Source organism: Mesoplodon bidens (assembly GCF_964165515.1).
Source record: "Mesoplodon bidens genome assembly, chromosome: 5".
NCBI classification, from domain to species: Eukaryota; Metazoa; Chordata; class Mammalia; order Artiodactyla; family Ziphiidae; genus Mesoplodon; species Mesoplodon bidens.
This window is the reverse complement of record NC_138161.1, coordinates 143,014,934-143,038,146: the sequence shown is the minus strand read 5'-3', so window position 1 is coordinate 143,038,146 and position 23,213 is coordinate 143,014,934. Positions and strand designations below refer to the sequence as shown.

Below are 23,213 nucleotides of genomic sequence, written 5' to 3'. Positions count from 1 at the left end.
AAGATTAGCTTTTTAATAAATGGTGCTAGGGAATTGCCTGGCAGTCCAGTGGTTAGGACTCTGCTCTCTCACTGCCGAGGGCCCGGGTTCAATCCCTGGTTAGGGAACTAAGATCCCACAAGCCGTGCAGTGTGGCTCCCTACCCTGCAAAATAAATAAATAAATAAATGGTGCTAGACACCTGGATAGCTGGTTAGGAAAATATAAAATTTTATTTGTAGTTTATACCATATACAAAAATAAACTACAAATAGATCAGAGAACTAAATATAATAAGTGAAATATTTAAAGTATAGATGAATTTCTTTAACTTTAGGAGAAGGTAAAGGATTTTGAATTATGATTTAAAATTCAGTTTCAGTTAAAAAATTGATAAATATGACTATATAAACGTTTAAAAATTCCACTCTCCATAGCAAAAAAATACATGAAGTTAAAAGACAGCCAGGGAGACTTCCCTGGTGGCACTGTGGTTAAGAATCCACCTGCCATTGCAAGGGACTCAGGTTTGAGCCCTGGTCTGGGAAGATCCCACATGCTGCGGAGCAGCTAAGCCCGTGTGTCATGACTACTGAGCCTGCACTCTAGAGCCTGCGAGCCACACCTACTGAGCCTGTGTGCCACAACTGCTGAAGCCCACGTGCCACAACTACTGAAGCCTGAGCACCTAGAGCCCATGCTCTGCAACAAAGAGAAGCCACCACAGTGAGAAGCCCATGCACTGCAACAAAGAGTAGCCCTTGCTCACCGCAACTAGAGAAAGCCCGCGCACAGCAACGAAGACCCAGCACAGCCATAAATGAATGAATGAATGAATGAATGACAACCAGGAATTCCCTGGTGGTCCAGTGGTTAGGACTCCATATTTCTACTGCAGGGGGCACAGGTTCAATCCCTGGTTGGGGAACTAAGATCCTGCATGCCCCGTGGTGTGACCTCCCCCCAAAACACCACCACCAACAAAAAAGACAACCAACAAACTGGGAGAAAATATTTGCAACATATATCACAAGTAAAGGACCAATATCCCTAATACATAAAGAACTTTTTTAAAAATTGAAGGAATAAGACTAAAACTGATAGAAAAGCAGGCAAAAATCATGAATAGACAGCTCACAAAAGAAGATATAAAATGGACCTTAAACATATTGGAAAGATGTTCAGCTTTACTCATAATGTTAGAAATGCAACATAAAATTATACTGAGTTATTTCTCCTTTGTCAGATTGGCCAGTGATTCAAAACTTGAAAATACTTTCCATGGTAAGTCTATGGGGAAGCAGGCACTGTCATGTGTTGCTGGTAAGAGCTATGGTAATATCTGAGAGTTTGCCCCGGCAGTCCCACTTCTAGGAATTTACCCTGAAGATACACTTCCCACTTTACACAGTTATAGATGCACAAGGTTCCTACTGTTACAGTGTTATTTATAATTGCAAAGTATTCTAAACAACCTGAATGTAAGTGTCAAAATAATGTACACAACACACAGGAGATTGGTTGAATAAACTTTGGTACATCCGCACAATGGAGTACTATGCAGGAGTGAAAAATAGTGAGGAAAAGCTCTATGAACTGATATAGAGTGATTTCCAGGATATATTGTTAAGTGAAGAAACTCAGAGTGCAAGAGAGAAACTCAGAGTGTGAGAGAGTATCTATAGTTTGTTACTTTCCATCTAAGGTGGAAGGGGAATTAAAAATCTATAAATGTATCTACTCATTTTTGCAGTGCACACACAAAGGATAAATCAGAAAGTGATGACATTAATAACAGGGTGAGAGAGTTCCCTGGTGGTCCAGTGGTTAGGACTCAGCATTTTTACTGCTGTGGCCCCGGGTTCGATCCCTGCTCAGGGACCTAAGATCCCAAAGGCTGTGCAGCACTGAAAAAAAACCCCAAAACAAAAACAGGGTGAGTGGAAGGGATGGGGAGTGACACTATTAACCTATATTAATGCTTACATACTAAAAATAAAATCAAGACAGGGTGGGGGTAAACCTTTGAAATAAAAAGCAATGAAACTGACTGTGTTTCAAATGAATAACTTTTGAATGCAGTATTTGGACTCTATACCTTTAGTCTAATGGCAGAAATAGCTATAAAGAAATACTGAATATTAGTTGTTGTTTTTTTTTGCTGTCATATGGGTTAGCAATTCTGAAACCATTTCATTTATATTTGAGGATTGAATAATAAGTATGTTTTGAGGATAATGGGAGTTAGATGTCCACTATAGGAGAAAGGAGTTGTAGTATGGAAAGGGGGATACTAGAATGAACCCTGTAGTTGAATTGGGAGTTGGAATTGGAGTTATCAGTATGAACTCCTGGTTTTCATATTACTTATAAAAACCAGTGTGTGTGTGTGTATGTAGATCTCCTAGCTCCATGCTCTGGGCTAGCTTCTTAGAAGCAGCCATTTATTCTACCCCCCACCCTTGGGACCTCGGTCCCTTGGAGAAATGGCTGATTCTAGGGCTTGGGGCAGGAAAAAAATACAAGATGAACCTGAAAGTAAGGTAATTCCAGAATGTAAGGTAATGCTCAGAGAATGATGGAGAAGCATCAAAAGGGCATAGGATCCACCTTGAATGAGCTCTCACTGTCAAATATGGGATACTTTGAACATAAACTGAATGTTGGTGGTAAAGATTACAATCCACATAATAAAACAAAAATCTATACCTTCATACTGTGGATTTCCCATAAGTCAATGGGAAAGGCAAAGACATTTTTGACAATAGAATACCAAGTAATAAATAGAGAAGGAAAAATGGAGTTAGAAAACTTGTTTGGCAGTTATCATGGCAGTAATTGGGTTAATAAGCAAGGATCATCCATGAATGCTAACTAAACCTACTAGGTAAAAGCTTGATGAAGCATAGGATTTTTACATAATTTCAGAATACTTATTAATTACACGTGGAAAAATAGTAACTTTACAGGGGAGAAACCTGACATATATCAGCACCATTAATGGACAAATTGGTATCATGTGCCTTTTGATGCGATGCATTTGAGAGGGTCACTTCTGTGATATTCTGCCAAAAACGCTTTACCTGAAATTAAACATGAACAAACGTGAAACCCAAAGAACCAAGTGACTGACCTGTAGTCTTCAAAGATGTTATGAACAGAAAAGACCAAGATTGAGGGGAAAGAATCAAGGCAGGCTAAAGAGACCACATGACCACTCAGAGTACCAGGTGATCTTGGGTCAGGTTCTAGAACCAGATTTTTGTTGCTATAAGGGATGTTATTGGAATAACTGGTGAAGTTTGAATAAGGTTTTATAATGGATAATATTATATTAATGTTAATTTCCTGATTTTGATAACATCACTGAAGTTATAGAAGAGAATGTCCTCTTCTTAGGAGGTGGACACTTAGGTACTTAGAGGTAAAGAGGCATCGTGTCTGTAACTTATTCTCAAACAGTTCAGGAAAAATGTTGTGTATATGGATATATATATAGTTAGAGACTATATATAGTGACACATACTTAAGAGACAGAGAGAAAAGCAGGGTAGGCCGGTTGGGAGAGGGAACTATGAAGCTTACATGGTAAAACGTTAATAAATGGGGAATCTGGGTGAAGGATATTTAAATTTTTTTGTATTCTGGAAATTTTTATGAAAGTTTGAAATGATTTCAAAGTAAGGTAAAAAAAGGTGTATTGAATATGCCAAGTTCAAATAGAACCTTTAAAAAAGACTGTACTGGTTTATCCTCTTCCAGTTGTGTACGAGAGTGTTTTCCCTTCCAGCAGGGAGGAGGTACTGCCTCTGCCTGTTGTCCTGCTTCCTGGGAGAACCTGTGGTAGGGAGTAGCTATCCGGCCTGTAATTCTGTAAATGTCTGTCATTCTATAATGGAGTTGGATCTTGTTTATCATTTTGAGCTGAGGAGTAAATTTATCCCTGCAGGTTGTTGATGAGCGAGAATTTTTTGAGATCATGCCCAGTTATGCCAAGAACATCGTTGTTGGTTTTGCAAGAATGAATGGGAGGACTGTTGGAATTGTTGGCAACCAACCTAAAGTGGCTTCAGGTAGGAGGGAGATGCTCTCATAGACCTTGGGGGGTGGTTGGGAGCCAAGGCTGCCTGGGCCCAAGGTGCCCATCTTCTGCCTTTACCTCAGACACGGCCTTCAGTGGCCAGAGAACAAAACTCAAATATCAATAGCTGAAGTTGTGAAAGCTCCTTTGTCTCTTAATTTCTCAAAATTAACATAAGCATCTGAAAATGCTTCTTTCATGCTTCTGTAATTTTTTAAGGGTTTATAGATAACTTTCCTCCTCAACTTTTAAGGTCTTTACTTTTTCAGAGGCCTGCTTTCTGTCCCCCTAGTTACATTATGACTCACCCACTAAACTATGAGCCCCATGAGGCCAGGGGTGTTAGTGTCTTATTCACAGTTTTCTCTCTAGTGCCTTTTGATGGTGCCAGGAGAACAGCTGGTCCATGACAAGTTATATACGCTTTTTAAAATAATTAATTAATTAATTTGGCTGCGTTGGGTCTTCGTTGCTGCACACAGGCTTTCTCTAGTTGCAGCGAGCAGGGGCTACTCTTTGTTGCGGTGCGTGGGCTTCTCATTTTGGTGGCTTCTCTTGTTGTGGAGCATGGGCTCTAGGCGTGTGGGCTTCAGTAGTTATGGCATGCGGGCTCAGTAGTTGTGGTGCGCAGGCTCAGTAGTTGTGGTGCACGGGCTTAGTTGCTCCATGGCATGTGGGATCTTCCTGGACCAGGGCTCGAACCCGTGTCACCTGCATTGGCAGGCAGATTCTTAACCACTGCGCCATCAGGGAAGTCCCCGATCCATGACAAGTTAACAGCATCTTGCTGTGTCTGTAACACCACAGCTTTCTGGTGAGATGGTCAGACTTGAGTCACAGCCAGGGTGTGGGGAACTCTTCCATGGTTGTGCTCTGGGTGGGGTTGGGGACTCTGGCTACTGCTTCCCTCCTTACTATTTTCCTTCTTAGGTTTCCTTTGAATCCCTATGTGGGACGCTTACACCCTCCCTTTTTGACCTAGCCTCATCTTTTATTTCTGCTGTGGCAGTTTCTCATTGTCTTTAGAAAAAGGTTTGTAAAAATGTTTTTTATTGTGGTAAAGTATATATAACATAAAATTTGCCATTTTAACCTTTTTTTTGTTACTAAACTATGGTTGATTTGCAAAATAGTGTTAGTTTCAGGTGTACAGCAAAGTGATTCAGCCATATGTGTATATACATATATATATATGTACATATATAACTTCTTCAGATTCTTTTCCATTATAGGTTATTACAAGATATTGAATATAATTCCCTGTGCTATACAGTAAATCCTTATTGTTTATTTTATATATAGTGATGTGTATCTGTTATTCCAATACTCCTAATTTATCCCTCACCCCTCCCCTTTCCTCTTTGGTAACCATAAGTTTGTTTTTTATGTCTGTGAATCTGTTTTTGTTTTGTAAATAAGTTCATTTGTATTATTTTTTATTTTATTTTATTTTATTATTTTATTTTTTATTTTTTATTTTTTTGCGTTACGCGGGCCTCTCACTGTTGTGGCCTCTCCCGTTGCGGAGCACAGGCTCTGGGCGCGCAGGCTCAGCAGCCATGGCTCACGAACCCAGCCGCTCCATGGCATGTGGGATCTTCCCGGACCGGAGCACGAACCTGTGTCCCCTGCATCGGCAGGTGGACTCTCAACCACTGCGCCACCAGGGAAGCCCTGTATTATTTTTTAGATTCCACATATAAGTGATAACATATATTAGTCTTTCTCTGTCTGACTTACTTCACTCAGTATGATAATCTCTAGGTCCATCCACGTTGCTTCAGATGGCAATATTTCATTCTTTTTTATGGGTGAGTAATATTCCATTGTATATATATACCATATCTTCTTTATCCATTCATCTGTCGATGGACACTTAGGTTGCTTCCATATCTTGGCTATTGTAAATGGTGCTGTTATGAACATTGGTGTGCATGTATCTTTTCAAATTAGAGTTTTTGTCTTTTCTGTATATATACCCAGGAGTGGGGTTGCTGGATCATATGGTAGCTGTATTTTTAGTTTTCTTAGGAACCTCCATAGTGTTTTCCACAGTGGCTGCACCAACTTACATTCCCACCAACAGTGCAAGAGGGTTCCCTTTTCTCCACACCCTCTCCAGCATTTATTGTTTCTAGATTTTTTGCTGATGGCCATTCTGACTGGTGTGAAATGTTGCCTCATTGTAGTTTTGATTTGCATTTCTCTAATAATTAGTGATGTTGAGAATCTTTTCATGTTCCTGTTGGCCACCTGTATGTCTTCTTTGGAGAAATGTCTATTTAGGTCTTCTGCCCATTTTTTGATTGGGTTGTTTGTTTTTTTGATATTATTTTAACCATTTTTAAAGGTACAGTGCAGTGGCGTCAATTACATTCACAATGTGTGAGCCCATTACCACTAACTTTCCCCCCCAAATTTCAAATCATCCCAAATAGACAATTCATTTCCATCCTACCTCCCACCCTTGGTAATCTTCATCTACTCTCTGTGAATTTACCTATTCTAGGTATGCCATATAAGTGGAATCATACAATATTTGTTCCTTTGCATCTGGCTTGTTTTACTTAGCATAATGTTTTCAAGGTTCATTCATATTGTAGCATGTATCAGAACTTCATTTAAATTTTTCATGTCCATATAATATTCCATTGCATGTGTATAACTGCATTTTGTTTAATCATTTATCTGTTGATGGACACTTGGGTTGTTTCCACCTTTTTGCTATTGTGAATAATGTCACAGTGAACATTGGTGTACAAGTATTTGTTCGAAAACCTGTTTTCAGTTCTTTTGGGTATACACCTAGTTGTGGAATTACTGAATAATATGGTAATTTTAGGATTACTTTTTTGGGGAAACATCACACCGTTTTCCACAGTGGCTGCACTGTTTTACATTCTCATTAGCAATGGAGAGGGTTCCAATTTCTTCATACTCGTCAACACTTGTTATTTTCTGGTATATTTTGATAATAGCCAGTCCTCATGGGTGTGATGTATTATCCCATTGTGGTTTTCATTTATATTTCCCTAATGATTAGGGATGTTGAGCATCTTTTCTTAGGCTCATTGGCTATTTGCATATCTTTGGAGAAATGTCTATTCATGTCCTTTGCCCATTTTTTAATTACTTAGTTTTTTTGTTGTTGTTGAGTTACAAGCATTCTTTGTATATTCTGGATATTAAACCCTTATCAGATAAATGATCTGCAGTATTTTCTTCCATTCTGTAGGTTGTCTTTACACTTTCTAGATAACATCATTTGATATACAAAAGTTATAAAATTTGATGAAGTCTAATTCTCTCTCTCTCTCTCTTTGTTTTTGGTTGCTTGTGCTTTTGGAGTCATATATAAGAACTTATTTGCAAATCCAATGTCATAGAGTTTTTCACCTATGTTTTCTTTTAGGAGTTTTATGCTTTTAGTTTTCACATTTAGGTTTGATCAGTTTTGAGTTAATTTTTACATATAGTGTAAGTTAAGGGTTCAGCTTCATTCTTCTTTTTTTTTAATAGATATTGGAGTATAATTGCTTCACGATACTGTGTTAGTTCCTCTTGTACACAAACGTTAATCAGCCATATGCATACATATATCCCCATATCCCCTCCCTCTTGCGTCTCCCTCCCTCCCACCCTCCCTATCCCACCCGTCTAGGTGGTCGCAAAGCACCGAGCTGACCTCCCCGTGCTATGCGGCTGCTTCCCAGTAGTTAATTATTTTACGTTCGGTCGTGTATAGATGTCGATGCCACTCTCACTTCGCCCCAGCTTCCCCCTCCCACCCCGTGTCCTCAAGTCCATTCTCTATATCTTTATTCCTTCCCTGCAGTTAGGTTCATCAGTACCTACCATTTTTTTTAATATTCCATATATATGCATTAGCATTTGTAGTCAGCTTCATTCTTTTGCACGTGGAAATTCAGTTATCCCAGCACCATTTGTTGAATAGACTATTCTTTCCCTTTTGAATGGACTTGGCATTTTTGTCAGACATCAGTGGGCTGTAGATGTATGAGTTTATTTCTAGGGTCTCAATACTATTCCTTTGGTCTGCAAGTCTATTCATGTTCTAGTATCGCACTGTTTTGATTACTGTAGGTTTGTAGTAAGTTTTAATATTGGGAAGTGTGAGTCTTCTCATGTTCTTCCTTTTCAGATTATTTTGGCTTTTTGGGGCCCCTTGCAATTCCATATAGATTTGACTATTGGCCTTTCCATTTCTGCAAAAAATGTTGTTGGAATTTTGGTAGTGATTGCATTGAATCTGCTGATCACTTTATGAAGTATTGATATTTTAACAGTGTAAAGTTTTCTAACTTATGAACACAGGATGTCTTTCCATTTATTATTTATTTATTTAAAATTTTTTGCTGTGTTGGGTCTTCATTGCTACACATGGGCTTTCTCTAGTTGTGATGAGTGGGGGCTACTCTCTGTTGCGGTGCATGGTCTTCTTATTTCAGTGACTTCTCTTGTTGCTGAGCACGGGCTGTAGGTGCACGAGCTTCAGTAGTTGCAGCACGTGGGCTCAGTAGTTACGACATGCAGGTCCCAGATTGTGCGGGCTTCAGTAGTTGCGGTCCGTGGGCTCACTAGTTGTGGCTTGCAGGCTTTAGAGTGCAGACTCAGTAGTCGTGGTGCACAGGCTTAGTTGCTCCGTGGCATGTGGGATCTTCCCAGCCCAGGGATCAAACTCACATCCCCTGCATTGTTAGGCAGATTCTTAACCACTGCACCAAAAGGGATGTCCCCTTTCCATTTATTTTGGTCTTCTTTTATTTCTTCAGCAGTGTTTTGTAGTTTTTACTGCACAGGTCTTTAATGTCTTGGTTAAATTTACTCCTGTTTTATTCTTTTAGTTGCTATTGTAAACGGAATTCCTTTCTCAATTTCTTTTTTGGATTGTTCATTACTGGTATATAGAAAGACAACTATGCAACTGCCTTTTGTTTGCTGATCTTGTAACCTGCAACTTTGCTGAATTTATTAGCTTTAGTAGCTTTCTTGTAGATTCTCTGGAATTTTCTACATATAAGATCATATTTAATGCATATAAAGATAGTTTTACTTCTTCTTCTCCAATTTAGATGCCTTTGATTATTTTTTTTCTTGTCTAATTGCTCTGCCTGGAACTTCCAGCACAGTGTTGAATAGCAGTGGTGCCAGTGGGCATCCTTGTCTTGTTCCTGATCTTAGGGAGAGAACTTTGTGTTTCACTATAGAATCATATTAGCTGTGGGGTTTTCATATATGGTCTACATCATGTTGGGGAAATTTCCTTCTATTTGTAGTTTTCTGAGTGTTTTATGAAAGGTGATATATTTTGCCAAATGCCTTTTCTATGTCGATTGAGTTGTTCATGTAGCTTTTGTCCTTTGTTCTATTAATGTGGTGTATTATACTGATTGATTTTTTTGTATATTGAACCACTTTTGCATTCCTGGGATATATCCCATTTGGTCATGATGTCTAATCTTTTTTTTTTTTAAATAAACTTTACTTTTTAGAGCTTCTTTTAGCTTCACAGTAAAATTGAGTGGAAACAACAGCATTCTCATATACGCTCTGTTTTCACACATGTACAGCCTACCCCACTATCAGTATTCTGAACCAGAGCAGTATGTCTGTTACAATTATGGAATGTACATTGACACATCATTACAAGTCCATGGTTGACTGTAGGGTTGACTCTTGGCGTTGGATATTCTGTAGGTTTGGATAAATGTGTCATGACATGTATCCACCATTTGTAGCATCATATAAAATAGTTTCACTTGCCCTAAAAATCCTCTGTGCTCCACCTATTCATCACTCCCTTCCCCCTAACCCTGATAGCCTGATAAACCCCTGGCAACCACTCATCCTTCTACTGTTTCCATAGTTTTCCTTTCCCAAAATGTCATATAGTTGGAATCCTACAGTATGTAGCTTTTTCAGATTAGCCTCTTCCAGTTAGTTATATGGAGGAAGCTGGTCTGATAAGGCCACATACTCTATGATTCACGTTTCCTCTGTGTCTTTTTTTTCACAGCTTGATAGCTGATTTCTTTTTAGTGTTAATATTACATTGTCTGGATATATCACAGTTCATTTATCCATTCACCTACTGAAAGACATCCTGGCTACTTTTAAGTTTTGGCAGTGACTAATATAAAGCTGCTAAAAACATTTGTGTGCAGGTTTTTGTGTGGATGTAAGTTTTCAACTCATTTGGATAAATACCGAGGAGCATGATTGCTGGCTCAAATGGTAAGAGTATGTTTAATTTGTAAGAAACTGCCAAACTGTCTTCCAGAGTGGCTGTACTAATTTGCATCCCCACCAGCAGTGAAGGAGAGTTCCTGTTGCTCCACATCCTTGTCAGCTTTTGGTGTTCTCAGTGTTCTGCATTTTGGCTATTCTGAGAAGTGTGTAGTGGTGTCTCACTTTAATTTCCATTTCCCTGATGACATATGATGTGGAGCATCTTTTCATATGCTTATTTGCCCTGTCTGTGTTTTCTTTGGTGAGGTATCTGTTCAGGTCTTTGGCCAGTTTTTAATTGGGTCGTTTTCTTATTGTTGTGTTTGTTTGACCTAAAGAAAGGTAAACTCAAAAAGATGAGTTTATTCAGGAATAGCAGAGGAACTGTAATTCAGGACAAGCAAACTGTAGCAAGCTACAGGTGAGTCCATTGAGGGTTTGGGGCACGTTGTATTTATGGACCGGAAATGTAAAGAGGGGAGAGTCCAGTTAGAGTCAGTTAAAATAAACAACAAATGGAGACCAGCCTTGAAAACTTCCTGAGCAGATAAAATCAGTCCAGTCACAGAAACAAAACTCAATTCAGCCCACTTTGTGAGTCCATCCTGACCTGGGTCATCTCCCATTCATGAAACTTCCCAAGGTTGATATGAGATAACCCCTGATCAACCCCCTGTCATCTGAGAAAATTTTGGCACCATCAGTGTTCTGTAAATCAGGCCTTTAAAGGAAATCAGTTTCTTAGTCCTTAAGTTTTGTCTTCCTGAGGGCACATGTGTGAGATTTTCCAATTACATCCTCCAGTTCTATTTTAGATTGGAATTCTTCCACAAGTTTTGAGAGTTCTTTGTATATGTTAGATAGCAATCCTTTATCAGATTGTGTGTTTTGCAAATATTTTCTCCCAGTCGGTGGTTGTCTTCTCATTCTCTAGATAGTGTCTTTCACAGAGGAGAAGTTTTTAATTTTAGTGAAGTCCAGCTTACCAATTATTTCTTTCATAGATCATGCCTTTGAAAGTAGTGTATCTAAAAAGTTACTGCCATATCCAAGGTCACCTAGGTATTCTCCCATGTTATCTTCTATGAGTTTTATAGTTTTGTGTTTTACATTTAGGTCTGTGGATCCATTTTGAGTTAATTTTTGTTAAAGGTATAAAGTTTGTCTACATCAGTTTTTTTGGATGTGGATGTCCAGCAGTTCCAGCATCATTTGTTAAAAAGACTGTTTTTCTTCCATTGTATTACTTTTGGTCCTTTGTCAAAGATCAGTTGATTATATTTATGTAGGTCTATTTCTGGGCTCTTTATTCTGTCCCATTGATTTATTTCACCAATACCATACCCCTTGATGATATTGAGTTGTTCTATCCATGAACATGGAATATCTCTACTTATTTAGCTTTTTTATTTTGTTCATCAGAGTTTTGTAATTTTCCTCATATAGATCTTGTTTTGTTAGATTTATGCCTGTGTATTTTGGGGGGTGTGCGCTAATGTAAATGGTATTATGTTGTTAGTTTCAAATTCATTGCTGGTATATAGGAAAGTGATTGACTTTAATAAATTCACTTTGTGTCCTGCAGCTTTGCTATAATTATTAGTTTCAGCAGTACTTTTGTTCTTTAGGATTTTCTACATAGACAGTCATGTCGTCTGTAAACAAAGAAAGTTTGATTTCTTCCTTCCCAATCTGTATGCCTTTTATATATTTCCTTTTCTTGTTCCATTGTACTAGCTAGGACTTCCAGTACGGTTTTGAAAACGAATGGTGAGAGGGCACATTCTTGCATTATACCTGATCTTAGTGGGAAAGCTTCTAGTTTTACACCATTACGTATGATGTTAGCTATAGGTTTTTGTAGATGTTCTTTATGAAGCTGAGAATGATCCCCTGAATTTCTAGTTCACTGAGAGTTTTTTATCATGAGTAGGTGTTGGATTTTGTGAATGCTTTTCTAGATCTATTGATACGTTCATGTGACTTTTCTTCTTTAGCCTGTTGATGTAATGGAGTACATGAATTGTTTTTCAGATGTTGAATCAGGCTTGCATTACCTGGGATAAATCCCACTTGGAAGTGGTGTATAATTATTTTTGTATGTTACTGAGTTTGATTTGTTAAATATTTTGTTGAGGATTATTGCATTTATGTTTGTGAGAGACACTGGTCTGTAGTTTTCTTGTGATGTTTTTGCCTGTTTTGGGTATTAGGGTGATGATGGCCTCATAGAATGAGTTAGGAAGTATTCCCTCTGATTATATCTTCTAGAAGAGATTGTAGAGAATTGGTATAATTTCACTTTTAAAGGTTTTGTAGAATTCACCAGTGAACCTTTGTGGGCTTCATTTTTTTGTTTTGTTTTGTTTGGCTTTTTTTGGCCATGCCACACAGCATTCTCTACAAGTGGTTGTGCTTTTGTGTAGTTTACTGTACAGTACAGTATAGAGTACAGTAGTACAGTATCTTTATTTCAAGCCCAGTATGTCCGGACATGAGCCTAAAACCAGTGGTGATGTATTGGGTACTGTTAAGAAGTGCCAAGCGGTAACAGTGGAAAGAAAAATTAAAATAATTGAGAAAGTGGAGCAAGGCAAAAAGATGGTAGACATCAGTCATTCTTATAACATGAATTGTTCAACCATCAGCACAATTCTAAAGAACAAGGACAAGATCATGGAACATGAGGTCTGCTGTGCTGATGATGTCAACAATACTATCGAAGAAGTGTGGAAGAGTGATGGAGGAGATGAGAAACTCAGTGTGTGGATGCAGGATCAGTTCAGCTTAATGCTGACTCAAGAGAAAGCTAAAAGCCTTTATGAAGACTTGACGAAGAAACACGGTGAAGAATCAGAGGGTGCATCTTTTAATGCCAGCCATGGCTGATTTCATTGCTTCAAGACTAGAGCCAACCTTCACAATATGGTAGCTGCCCAGGAATTTCCTGAAATGCTTTGGGAAATGATTGATGAAGGCGTGTATTCACCCAAGCAGGTTTTTAATGTGGATGAGACAGGACTGTACTGGAAGAGGATGCCAGACCGAAGTTACATCAGTAAGAAGGAAAAGTTGATGCCAGCCTATAAAGCAGCAAAGGATAAGCTAACTCTGTTGTTTGGTGGCAATACTTCCAGTGATATAAAGCTGAAGCCTCTCTTAGTTTATCATTCAGAGAACCCAAGAGCCCTTAAAAACACAGCCAAGGGCTCTCTTCCTGTTGTGTGGAAGAGTAACCCCAAAGCCTGGTTACACAGGCCATTTTCCAGGACTGGTTTTTCCACCACTTTATCCCGGAGGTGGAGAAATATTGTTTGGAGAAGGACGTCCCATTCAGCATTCTTTTGCTGCTCGACAGTGCTCTGGGCCACCCCCCATTCATGGACAACTTTCATTCCAATGTCCTGTAGTGCATCTGCCACCGAAATACTATGTCGCTCGTCCAACCTATGGACCAGGGGTTATAGCGACTTTCAAGAAATATTACTTATGTCACACTTTTCATCAGGCAGTAAAGGAGAGTAACAAATCAGGAACAAACTTGCGACAATTTTGGAAGGACTATAACATCTACAAGGCCATAAAAAACACTGACTTTGCTTGGCATGAGGTTACGGCCATCACCAGGAATGGGGTTTGGAAGAACCTTTGCCTGCAGTTTGTTCACGATTTTCATGGACTTGAGAAGGTGGATCAGGAGTCCAAAGAGGTCTTCAGCAACTTAGTGACCCTCAGCGAGAAGCTGGAGCTAGATCTGCAAGAGGACGACTTCATTGAACTCCTTTTGCTGTGCAACATGGGAGCTTACTAATGAAGAACTGATGGAATTGGTGGCCCAGAGAAATGATGAAGAGAGACAAGAAGAAGAACAAGTAACTGAAGAACCTAAGAGATTCACGATGTAGGAAATAGCAAGGGGATTTTCTTTAGTTGAGGAGGCACTGTTAGTTTTTGAGGCACAGGACCCGAACGTAGAATGGTTGCAGCAGCCTTGCAGAATGCAATCCAGTGCTACTGTGTCATCTATGATGAGAAAAAAAAGAGCTACTACCCAGACGTCACTGGATCATTCTTTCAAGAGGTTAGTTAGATAGAACTGAATCCAGCAAGGAACCAGAACCTGTGCCATCGACATCAGGCGTGAGTGAGATTGCATCTTGCCCTCCGTCTCCTATGGCTGATGATCCTTCAGCTCTACCATCTCCCACCTCCTCTCCCTCCTCCAGTCAGCAACTCTTCTTGCCTGTTCACTCAATGCCAGCCCCTGGATGCCAGCTTTTGTACTGCACTACTGTACTTTTCAAGGTACTGTACCGTAAGATTAAACATGTTTTCTTTAGTTTTTGTGTTTGTATTTTATGTATTACTTGTGTGAAAAGTATTATAAACCTATTACGACAATTACTATGTAGCTAGGCTAACTTTTCTGCACTTAACAAACAAATTGGACTTACGACCACACTTGAACGGAGCTCCTTTATATGTAGGGGACTTACTGTATTTCAGTTAGCATAATGCCTTCCAAGTCCATCCATATTGCTGCAAATGGCAAAATTTTGTTCTTTTTATGTCTGAGTAGTATTCCATTGTATGTATATATATACCACATCTTCTGTATCCATTCATCTGTTGATGGACACTTAGGTTGCTTACATATCTTGGCAATTATAAATAATGCTGCTGTGAACATTGGGGTGCATGTATTTTTTCACATTAGTGTTTTTGGGTGTTTTGGATATATTCCTAGGAGTGGAATTACTGTGGCAGAAGAACTGAACAGACATTTTTCCAAAGAGGAAATGCATATAACCAATAGACACATGAAAAGATGTTCAACCTTGCTAATCATCAGGGAAATGCAAATCAAAACCACAATGAGATATCACGTCACACCTGTCAGAATGACTATCATCAAAAAGGACACAAATAACAAATGTTGGCAAGGATGTGGAGAAAAGGGAACCCTGTACACTGTTGGTGGGAATGTAGATTGGTGCAGCCACTATGCAAAATGGTATGGAGGTTTCTCAAAAAACTAAAAATAGAACTACCATAAAAAACAGAACTTTCAGCACTGTAAATATGTATCCCATTTGGTAATCTTATTGAAGATTCTTTTTTTAAAAAAATTATTTATTTATTTTTGGCTGTGTTGGGTCTTCTTTGCTGCACGCGGGCTTTTTCTAGCTGCGGTGAGCGGGGGCTACTCTTCTTTGCCGTGCGTGGGCTTCTCATTGCAGTGGCTTCCCTCATTGTGGAGCACGGGCTCTAGGCGCACGGGCTTCAGTAGTTGCGGCACACGGGCTCAGTAGTTGTGGCTCACGGGCTCTAGAGCACAGGCTCAGTAGTTGTGGCACACGAGCTTAGTTGCTCTGCAGCATGTGGGATCTTCCCAGGCCAGGGATCAAACCCGTGTCCCCGGCATTGGCAGGCGGATTCTCAACCACTGTGCCACCGGGGAAGCCCTGAAGATTCTTTGTGTATGATGAGTCACTTTTCTCTTGCTACTTTCAAGATTCTGTCTTTGTCTTTTAATAATTTGACTATAATGTGCCTCAGTATGGGTGTGTATGAGTTTATCCTACTTAGAGTTTCTTGAATTTGTAGCTTCACGTCTTGTGCCAAAATTAAGAAGTTTTTGGACATTATTTCTTCAAATAATCTCTCTGCCCCTTTCTCTCTCTCTCTTCCTTCTGGTACTGCCATGCGATATATGTCAGTTCACTTGATGATATTCCATAGGTCCCTTAGTCTCTATTCACTTCATTTTTTCTTTTCTTTCTGCTCCTCAGATTGGATTATTTAAGTTTTCTTATCTTCAAGTTTCCTTATCCTTTTTGTCTACTCAGGTCTGTTGTTGAACCCCTGTAGTGAACTTTTCATTTCAGTTATTGTACTTTTCAGCCATAGAATTTCTGTTTGGTTCCTTTTAATAATTTTTCTTTATTGATATTCTCATTTTGTTCATACTTTTTTTTCCTGATTTTTTTAGTTCTTCATGTTTTCCTTTACCTCCTTGAGCATATTTAAGACAGTTGATTTAAAATCTTTGTTTAGTAAGTTTATTGTCTGGGCTTCTGCAGGATGGATTCTTTTAATTTATTTTGCTCATTTGAATGGCTGTACTTTCCTGTTTTTTTGTATGCTTTGCTATTTTTTGTTGGAAACTGAACATTTGAATATTATAATGCGGTAACTCTGGAAATCATATTCTCCCTTTTTTCCAGAGTTTGTTGTTTTTTTGATTGTTGAATGCTGTAGTAGTCCATTTGTCTAGTGACTTTTCCCAACTGTTTTTGCAGAGGCTATATTCCTTGTTGTTTCCCTAAGCTTGTGTCCAGCTATTGTTTTAACAGAGATTACCTTGAACACCAGGTGCCAAAACAGACAAATAAGAAAACATCTCTCCTAGTCTTTGCAAATTGTCTCTGTACTGAGGCTGTCCTTCAACATGTATCCAGACTTACACTGAGTTTAGGTATCAGCCCAAGGTTAAAGCCTAAGGTCTTCTCAGGTCTTTTGTAATGTTATGTTTTCATTTTAATTCATCTCAAGGTATTTTATTTTTAAAAACTTTTTTATTGAAGTATAGTTGTTTTACAATGTTGTGTTAATTTCTGCTGTACAGCAAAGTGACTCAATTATACACATATATATTCTTGTTCATATTCTTTTCCATTCTGGTTTATCACAGGATATTGAATATATTGTTAGTTCCCTGTGCTGTATGGCAGGACCTTGTTGTTTATCCATTCTATATATAATAGTTTATGAATCCCAAACTCCCAATCCTCCCCCACCCCCTCGTGGCAACCACAAGTGTGTTTTCTATGTCTGTGAGTCTGTTTCTGTTTTGTAGACAAGTTCATTTGTGTCATATTTTAGATCCCACATATAAGTGATATCATATGGTATTTGTCTTTCCCTGCCTGACTTAATTCACTTAGTATGATCATCTCTGGGTCCATCCATGTTGCTGCAAATGGCATTATTTCATTCTTTTTAGTGACTGAATAATATTCCATTATATATATACCACATCATCTTTATCCATTCGTCTGTCACTGGACATTTAGGTTGTTTCCATGTCTTGACTATTGTAAATAGTGCTTTTGTGAACATAGGGGTGCATGCATCTTTTTGAATTATAATTTTGTCTGGGTATATGCCCAGGAGTGGGATTGCTGGATCATATGTCAACCACACCTGTGTAGGAGGATTCCCTTTTCTCCAAACCCTCTCCAGCATTTATTACTTGTAGACTTTTTAATGATGACCATTCTGACTGGTGTGAGGTGGTGCCTCATTATAGTTTTGATTTGCATTTCTCTAATAATTAGCAATGATGAGCATCTGTTCATGTGCCTATTGGCCATCTGTATGTCTTCTTTGGAGAAATGTCTATTTAGGTCTTCTGCCCATTTTTCAATTGGGTTTTTTTTGTTGTTGTTGTTAGTGAATTGTAGCTCTTTATATATTTTGGAAATTAAGCCCTTGTTGGTTGCATCATTCGCAAATATTTTCTCCCAGTGTGTAGGTTGTCTTTTCATTTTGTTTATGGTTTCCTTTGCTGTGTGAAAGCCTATAAGCTTGATTAAGTCCCATTTTTTATTTTTGCTTTTATTTCTGTTGCCCTGGGAGACTGACCTAAGAAAACATTGGTACAATTTATGTCAGAGAATGTTTTGCCTAAGTTCTCTTCTCGGACATTTATGGTGTCTTGTCGTATATTTATGTCTTTAAGCCATTTTGAGTTTATTTTTGTGTATGGTGCGAGGGTGTGTTCTAACTTCATTGATTTGTATGTGGCTGTACAACTTTCTTAATGCCACTTGCTGAAGGACCGTCTTTTCCCATTGTATATTCTTGCCTTCTTTGTCAAAGATTAATTGTCCCTAGGTATGTGGGCTTATTTCTGGGCTCTCTATTCCATTCCACTGATCCGTTCAAGGTATTTTCTGATTTCCCTTCTCAGGTCTTTTCTGAACATGCATCTGGCTCTAGCATGTCTGCGTCTTTCTGAAGTCCCTTGTATACACAGGTGATCTTGAATGCCCTAATTCCGCCCCCCCCAAACCCCCTCTCTCCCTGTTTTTTTCCTCCCAGGCCTTAGGGAATCTCAACCATAATCTTTCACCCCAGATGTCTATAGGTGGTTCTTTTTTTTTTTTTTTTTTTTTTTTTTTGCGGTACGCAGGCCTCTCACTGTTGTGGCCTCTCCCATTGCAGAGCACAGGCTCCAGACGCTCAGGCTCAGCGGCCATGGCTCACGGGCCCAGCCGCTCCGCGGCATGTGGGATCTTCCCGACCGGGGCACAAACCCGTGTCCCCTGCATCGGCAGGCGGACTCTCAGCCATTGTGCCACCAGTGAAGCCCTTGACTCAGTAATTCTTTGTGATGTTTATGGGGTGTCACAAAAGGCAGCTTTAGAGGCTCACAGAGGAGGCCTCTTTTCTGGTTCTCATTTCTTTTTCTTTTTTATTGAAGTATAGTTGATTTACAGTGTTGTGTTGATTTCTGCTATACAGCAAAGTGACTCAGTTATACGTATATATATTCTTTTCCATTATGGTTTATCACTGGATACTGAATACAGTTCCCTGTGCTGTACCCTAGGACCTTGTTGTTTATCCAACCTATATATACTAGTTTGCACCTGCTAATCCCAAACTCCCGATCCTTCCCTCCCCCACTCCTCCTCCCCCTTGACACTGGTTCTCATTTCTTCCTGTAGGAATTAGCCAGGGCTCATTGGGCTCTCTGGGTGCCAGGGGCTCTGTCAGGCCTGGACTAGGGCCTAAGATGATGAGGCCATCATCTTAGTGGACCTGGGGCCCACTCTTGGCAGCTCAGGGCCACAGGTTTTCCATTTCTGACTGTGTTCATTTCCCCAACGATTTTATCTTGTTTTGCTTGTCATTGCTTGTATTTTTCTTCATTTTGATTTTTATTCTGGCCTCTTTGTACTTCTTGTGGTTTCTTAATTTAGAATTGTCTTCATCCCAGGACTCATCACTCACATTCTTTATTTTAAGTCATTAACATAGATTTTTCTTTTATTGAGTTACAGTTTAGGCACAGTAAATTACATGTTCATTGGGATGGGTTTTGGCAGTTTATACAATTTTGTATTCACCATTCAATACAAGATATGGAACATTTCTATCATCAGAAAATGCATTAGGCAAGAGGGAAGTTTTGCCTATTGCTATTATTTTTGGAGTTGTCTTTTTATTGTTGATTTGTAGGGTTCTTTATATATTCTGGATGTGAATCCTTTGTCAGATATGTGTATTTTAAATATTTTTTTCCTGGTCTGTGACTTGTTTATTCATTTAATTAGTGGTGTCTTTTGATTCCCATTATTTTAAAAACTTGGTAAAGTCCCATTTATCAGTGTTTTTACTTCTGATTAGAACTTTTTGTGTCCTGTCCAGGAAATCTTTGCCTACTACAAAGTTTCAAAGATAGTCCACATCTCTTCTAGGAGCTTTGTAGTTGTGAGTTATGTTAAGATCTACAATCCATTTTGGACTAATTTTTTTTTTTTTTCTCCAATTCGCACTGTCTCGGCGCACGTACGTGTCACCAGCTCTTTTTTTTTTTTTTTTTTTTTTTTATGGCTGTGTTGGGTCTTCGTTTCTGTGAGAGGGCTTTCTCTAGTTGTGGCAAGTGGGGGCCACTCCTCATCGCGGTGCGCGGGCGTCTCACTATCGCGGCCTCTCCTGTTGCGGAGCACAGGCTCCAGACGCGCAGGCTCAGTAATTGTGGCTCACGGGGCCAGCTGCTCCGCGGCATGCGGGATCCTCCCAGACCAGGGCTCGAACCCATGTGTCCGGCATTGGCAGGCGGACGCTCAACCACTGCGCCACCAGGGAAGCCCTGGACTAATTTTTGTGTATAGAGTATAGAGTGAAACAGGAGTCTACTTCCGTTTTTTTCCATACAGATATTTAATTGTTCCATCACCATTAGTTAACAAGACTTACTTTCCACACTGAATTGTTTTGGTGCCTGGTCTAAAATCAGTTGTGTGGGCCTGTTTCTTCACAATCTATCCTGTTTCATTGCTGTTTTTGCCTACCTCTGTGCCTCTGCCATACTGTCTTGATTACTGTAGCTTTGTAGTTCTTGGTGGTTCTCACCAGGGACAATTTCAATATCCTGGGAACGTGTGGCAGTGTTGGAAACACTTTTGGTTGTCACAGTGGGGATGAGGGGTGGAGGGGTGTGGTACTGGCATCTAGTGGGTGCAGGCCAGAGACGCTGCCCTACATCCTACGTGCAGAAGTCCAACACCCACAGCAAAGAATTATCCTGTCCAAATTGTTGATAATACCAAGACTGAGAAGCCCTGCTTTTGTGAGTCTTCAAGTCAGTTAGTGTAAGTCTTCCTATACTGATATTTTAAAAAAGAAAATACCATTTTGACCATTCTGTCTCCTTTGTATTAACCATGTGAATCTTAGAATCTGCTTATCAGAAATCCCTATGATTTTGATAGGAATTGTTTGAAAAATACAGATTTCTCCACTATACTTGCTATTAAACTTTAAATCTAAAATAATTAAAATAGTATAAGTAATTAAAATTAAATACAGTGAGGAACTTAGTCTCTCACTTTTACTAGTCATGTTTCAAGTATTCGGTAGCCGCATGTGGCTAGTGGCTACTATGTCAACAAATAGCAGAGCCAGAGAACATTTTCATCATCATAGAAAGCTCTTTCGGGCAGCACTGGTATAGATCAGTTTGGGGATTTATTTATTCTTCTAATCCATGAGTATATAAGTTTTTTTGTAGATATTCTTTATCAGATAATGGAAGTTCAATTGTACTCCTAGTTTACTGCTAGTTTTTAATTATGAATGTTGGATTTTCTCAGATGTTTATATCTATTGAAGTGACCATATGGTTGTTCTCCTTTAATAATTTCATTGCTTTTCACACATTAAATCAAGTCCGAATTCTTGGGTATAACTGCACTTGGTCATGGTGCATCAGTGTTTTTATCTAATGCTGGATTTGATTTGGTAATATCTTAGGACTGTTTGTATCTATGTTCATGAGGGATTTTGGTCTGCATTTTCTTGTAATGTCCCTTTCTTGTTTTGGTATCGGGGTAATGCTGGCTTCATAAAATACTTTGCAAAGTGTTGTAGGAGAGGGTTTACTAGTAACTGAGCTCTCATTCTGTGCCCTTTCCCAGATACCATCTCCTGTAATCCTTACAGCTACGGTGGGAGGGGGATAACACCCCTGCTTTTCAGGTGGCGAATCTCAGGCTCAGAAAGTGAAGTAATTAACCTGACACATGGCTATAGCTGGTGAAGCCAGAATCTGATTGCAGGGTACAGGGACTCTGTAAGACCAGCCCCTGAATGTCACCTCCCACGACTGGCTGCAGGGGCGAGGCAGGCTGTGCATCAGGTGGCAGCAAGCAGCCCTTCAATTTATGAGGCTGAGACTGGCTGCCTGCCCTGGGTTTTGCTTCCAGACCCTCACGGGTGGCGCCACTCTGTGGCCCCCTGGCCAGTGCCAGGTGGGTTCTCCTGTCTTCCCAGTTTTTCCTGGAGTGTGAAGATCCCCTTAGCCGTTTTCTGAGGAGGTAACTTTGTTGCCTCCTTAGTAACCAGCTCTGCATGGTTGCTGAGGGCACGTTCCCAGTGTGGGTGGGACTGGGAATTGCCCAGAAGCTCAGCTGGATGATTTGTCTTTTTCTAGGATGCTTGGACATTAATTCATCCGTGAAAGGGGCTCGTTTTGTCCGATTCTGTGACGCATTCAATATTCCACTCATCACGTTTGTGGATGTCCCTGGCTTTCTCCCTGGTGAGTCATTGACAGAGGTGGGGGCCAGGAGAGGCGGTTTTGTCCAGCGAGGCACCCACTTTATTTGGAGATCTTGCAAAATTCCCTCAGGATTTGTGACGTCTCCATATTCTGGGTGTCTGGATGGTACGGCTGTGTGAGGGGTGGCCCTCTGGGGAGGGGGAAGACCTCCCAGCTGAGAGCAGAGGCCGACCTCCTGAGGATTCTGTGGGTATCCAGTAACTCTCCTCGTGACCCAGGCACCGCGCAGGAGTACGGGGGCATCATCCGGCACGGCGCCAAGCTTCTCTACGCGTTTGCCGAGGCAACTGTTCCCAAAGTGACAGTCATCACCAGGAAGGTGAGGAACTCATGCTGGAGGCTGTGAGCTCACTCACTCCCGTGGCAGGGCTGTGGCTGGAAGTCTGGCCGACAGGTTCAGCAGCGCTGGAGGGAGACTACGCCTCGCTCCCCTTAGAAAGCTCCGGAGGACAGTACAGCGTGGACAGCCCTGCAGACACGCCCTGCAGAGGTGTCCCTGGAAGCAGCAGTGGGAAAAAGCAGCCGGGAAAGACCGTGACCATGAACTGCGAAAGGCCTGTGGGCTGCGTCCTTGTGCTCCGGCTCCCTGGCCTCACAGACACTGGGCCTTTAGCAGCCCAGGAGGGCTCTTCTTGCTTTTTGTCCTCATTCTGCTTGGCTTCCTGGGGTCTTGCAGGGATGTGACGTGGGTGACTCAGGCACTAACATTCAGCATTTGGGTCTGTTCTAGGCCTATGGTGGCGCTTACGATGTCATGAGCTCCAAGCACCTTTGTGGTGACACCAACTATGCCTGGCCCACAGCAGAGATTGCAGTCATGGGAGCAAAGGTGAGGCCCCCTGGCTTTCCCTTCTGTGTCTGGGAAATGTTGGAGAGGGGCCAGGGCTCCAGGGAGTTGGGGTCTAGACCCTGGCAAGCCTGCCTCCTGCCTTCTCACTTCAGGCGTGTGCCGCCGTCTCCGTGCCCGGGTGGGAGGAGCCTAGAGTGGGTTTTGAGACGTCAGTAAAGGGGAGAGGGCTGAGTCAGCTGAACTGGCCTTTGGAGGACTGG

General features: G+C 40.5%; 1 protein-coding gene across 1 annotated transcript in view; it reads left to right on the top strand.

The window, feature by feature from the left end:
- PCCB (propionyl-CoA carboxylase subunit beta) overlaps nt 1–23,213 on the top strand; it is a 90,800-nt gene that overhangs the window by 64,611 nt on the left and 2,976 nt on the right. Inside the window, exons 10-13 of the mRNA XM_081235452.1 lie at nt 3,929–4,052; nt 22,035–22,142; nt 22,382–22,482; nt 22,894–22,992. Coding sequence (XP_081091578.1) covers nt 3,929–4,052; nt 22,035–22,142; nt 22,382–22,482; nt 22,894–22,992 — 432 coding nt within the window. The remainder of the gene's footprint in view (nt 1–3,928; nt 4,053–22,034; nt 22,143–22,381; nt 22,483–22,893; nt 22,993–23,213) is intronic.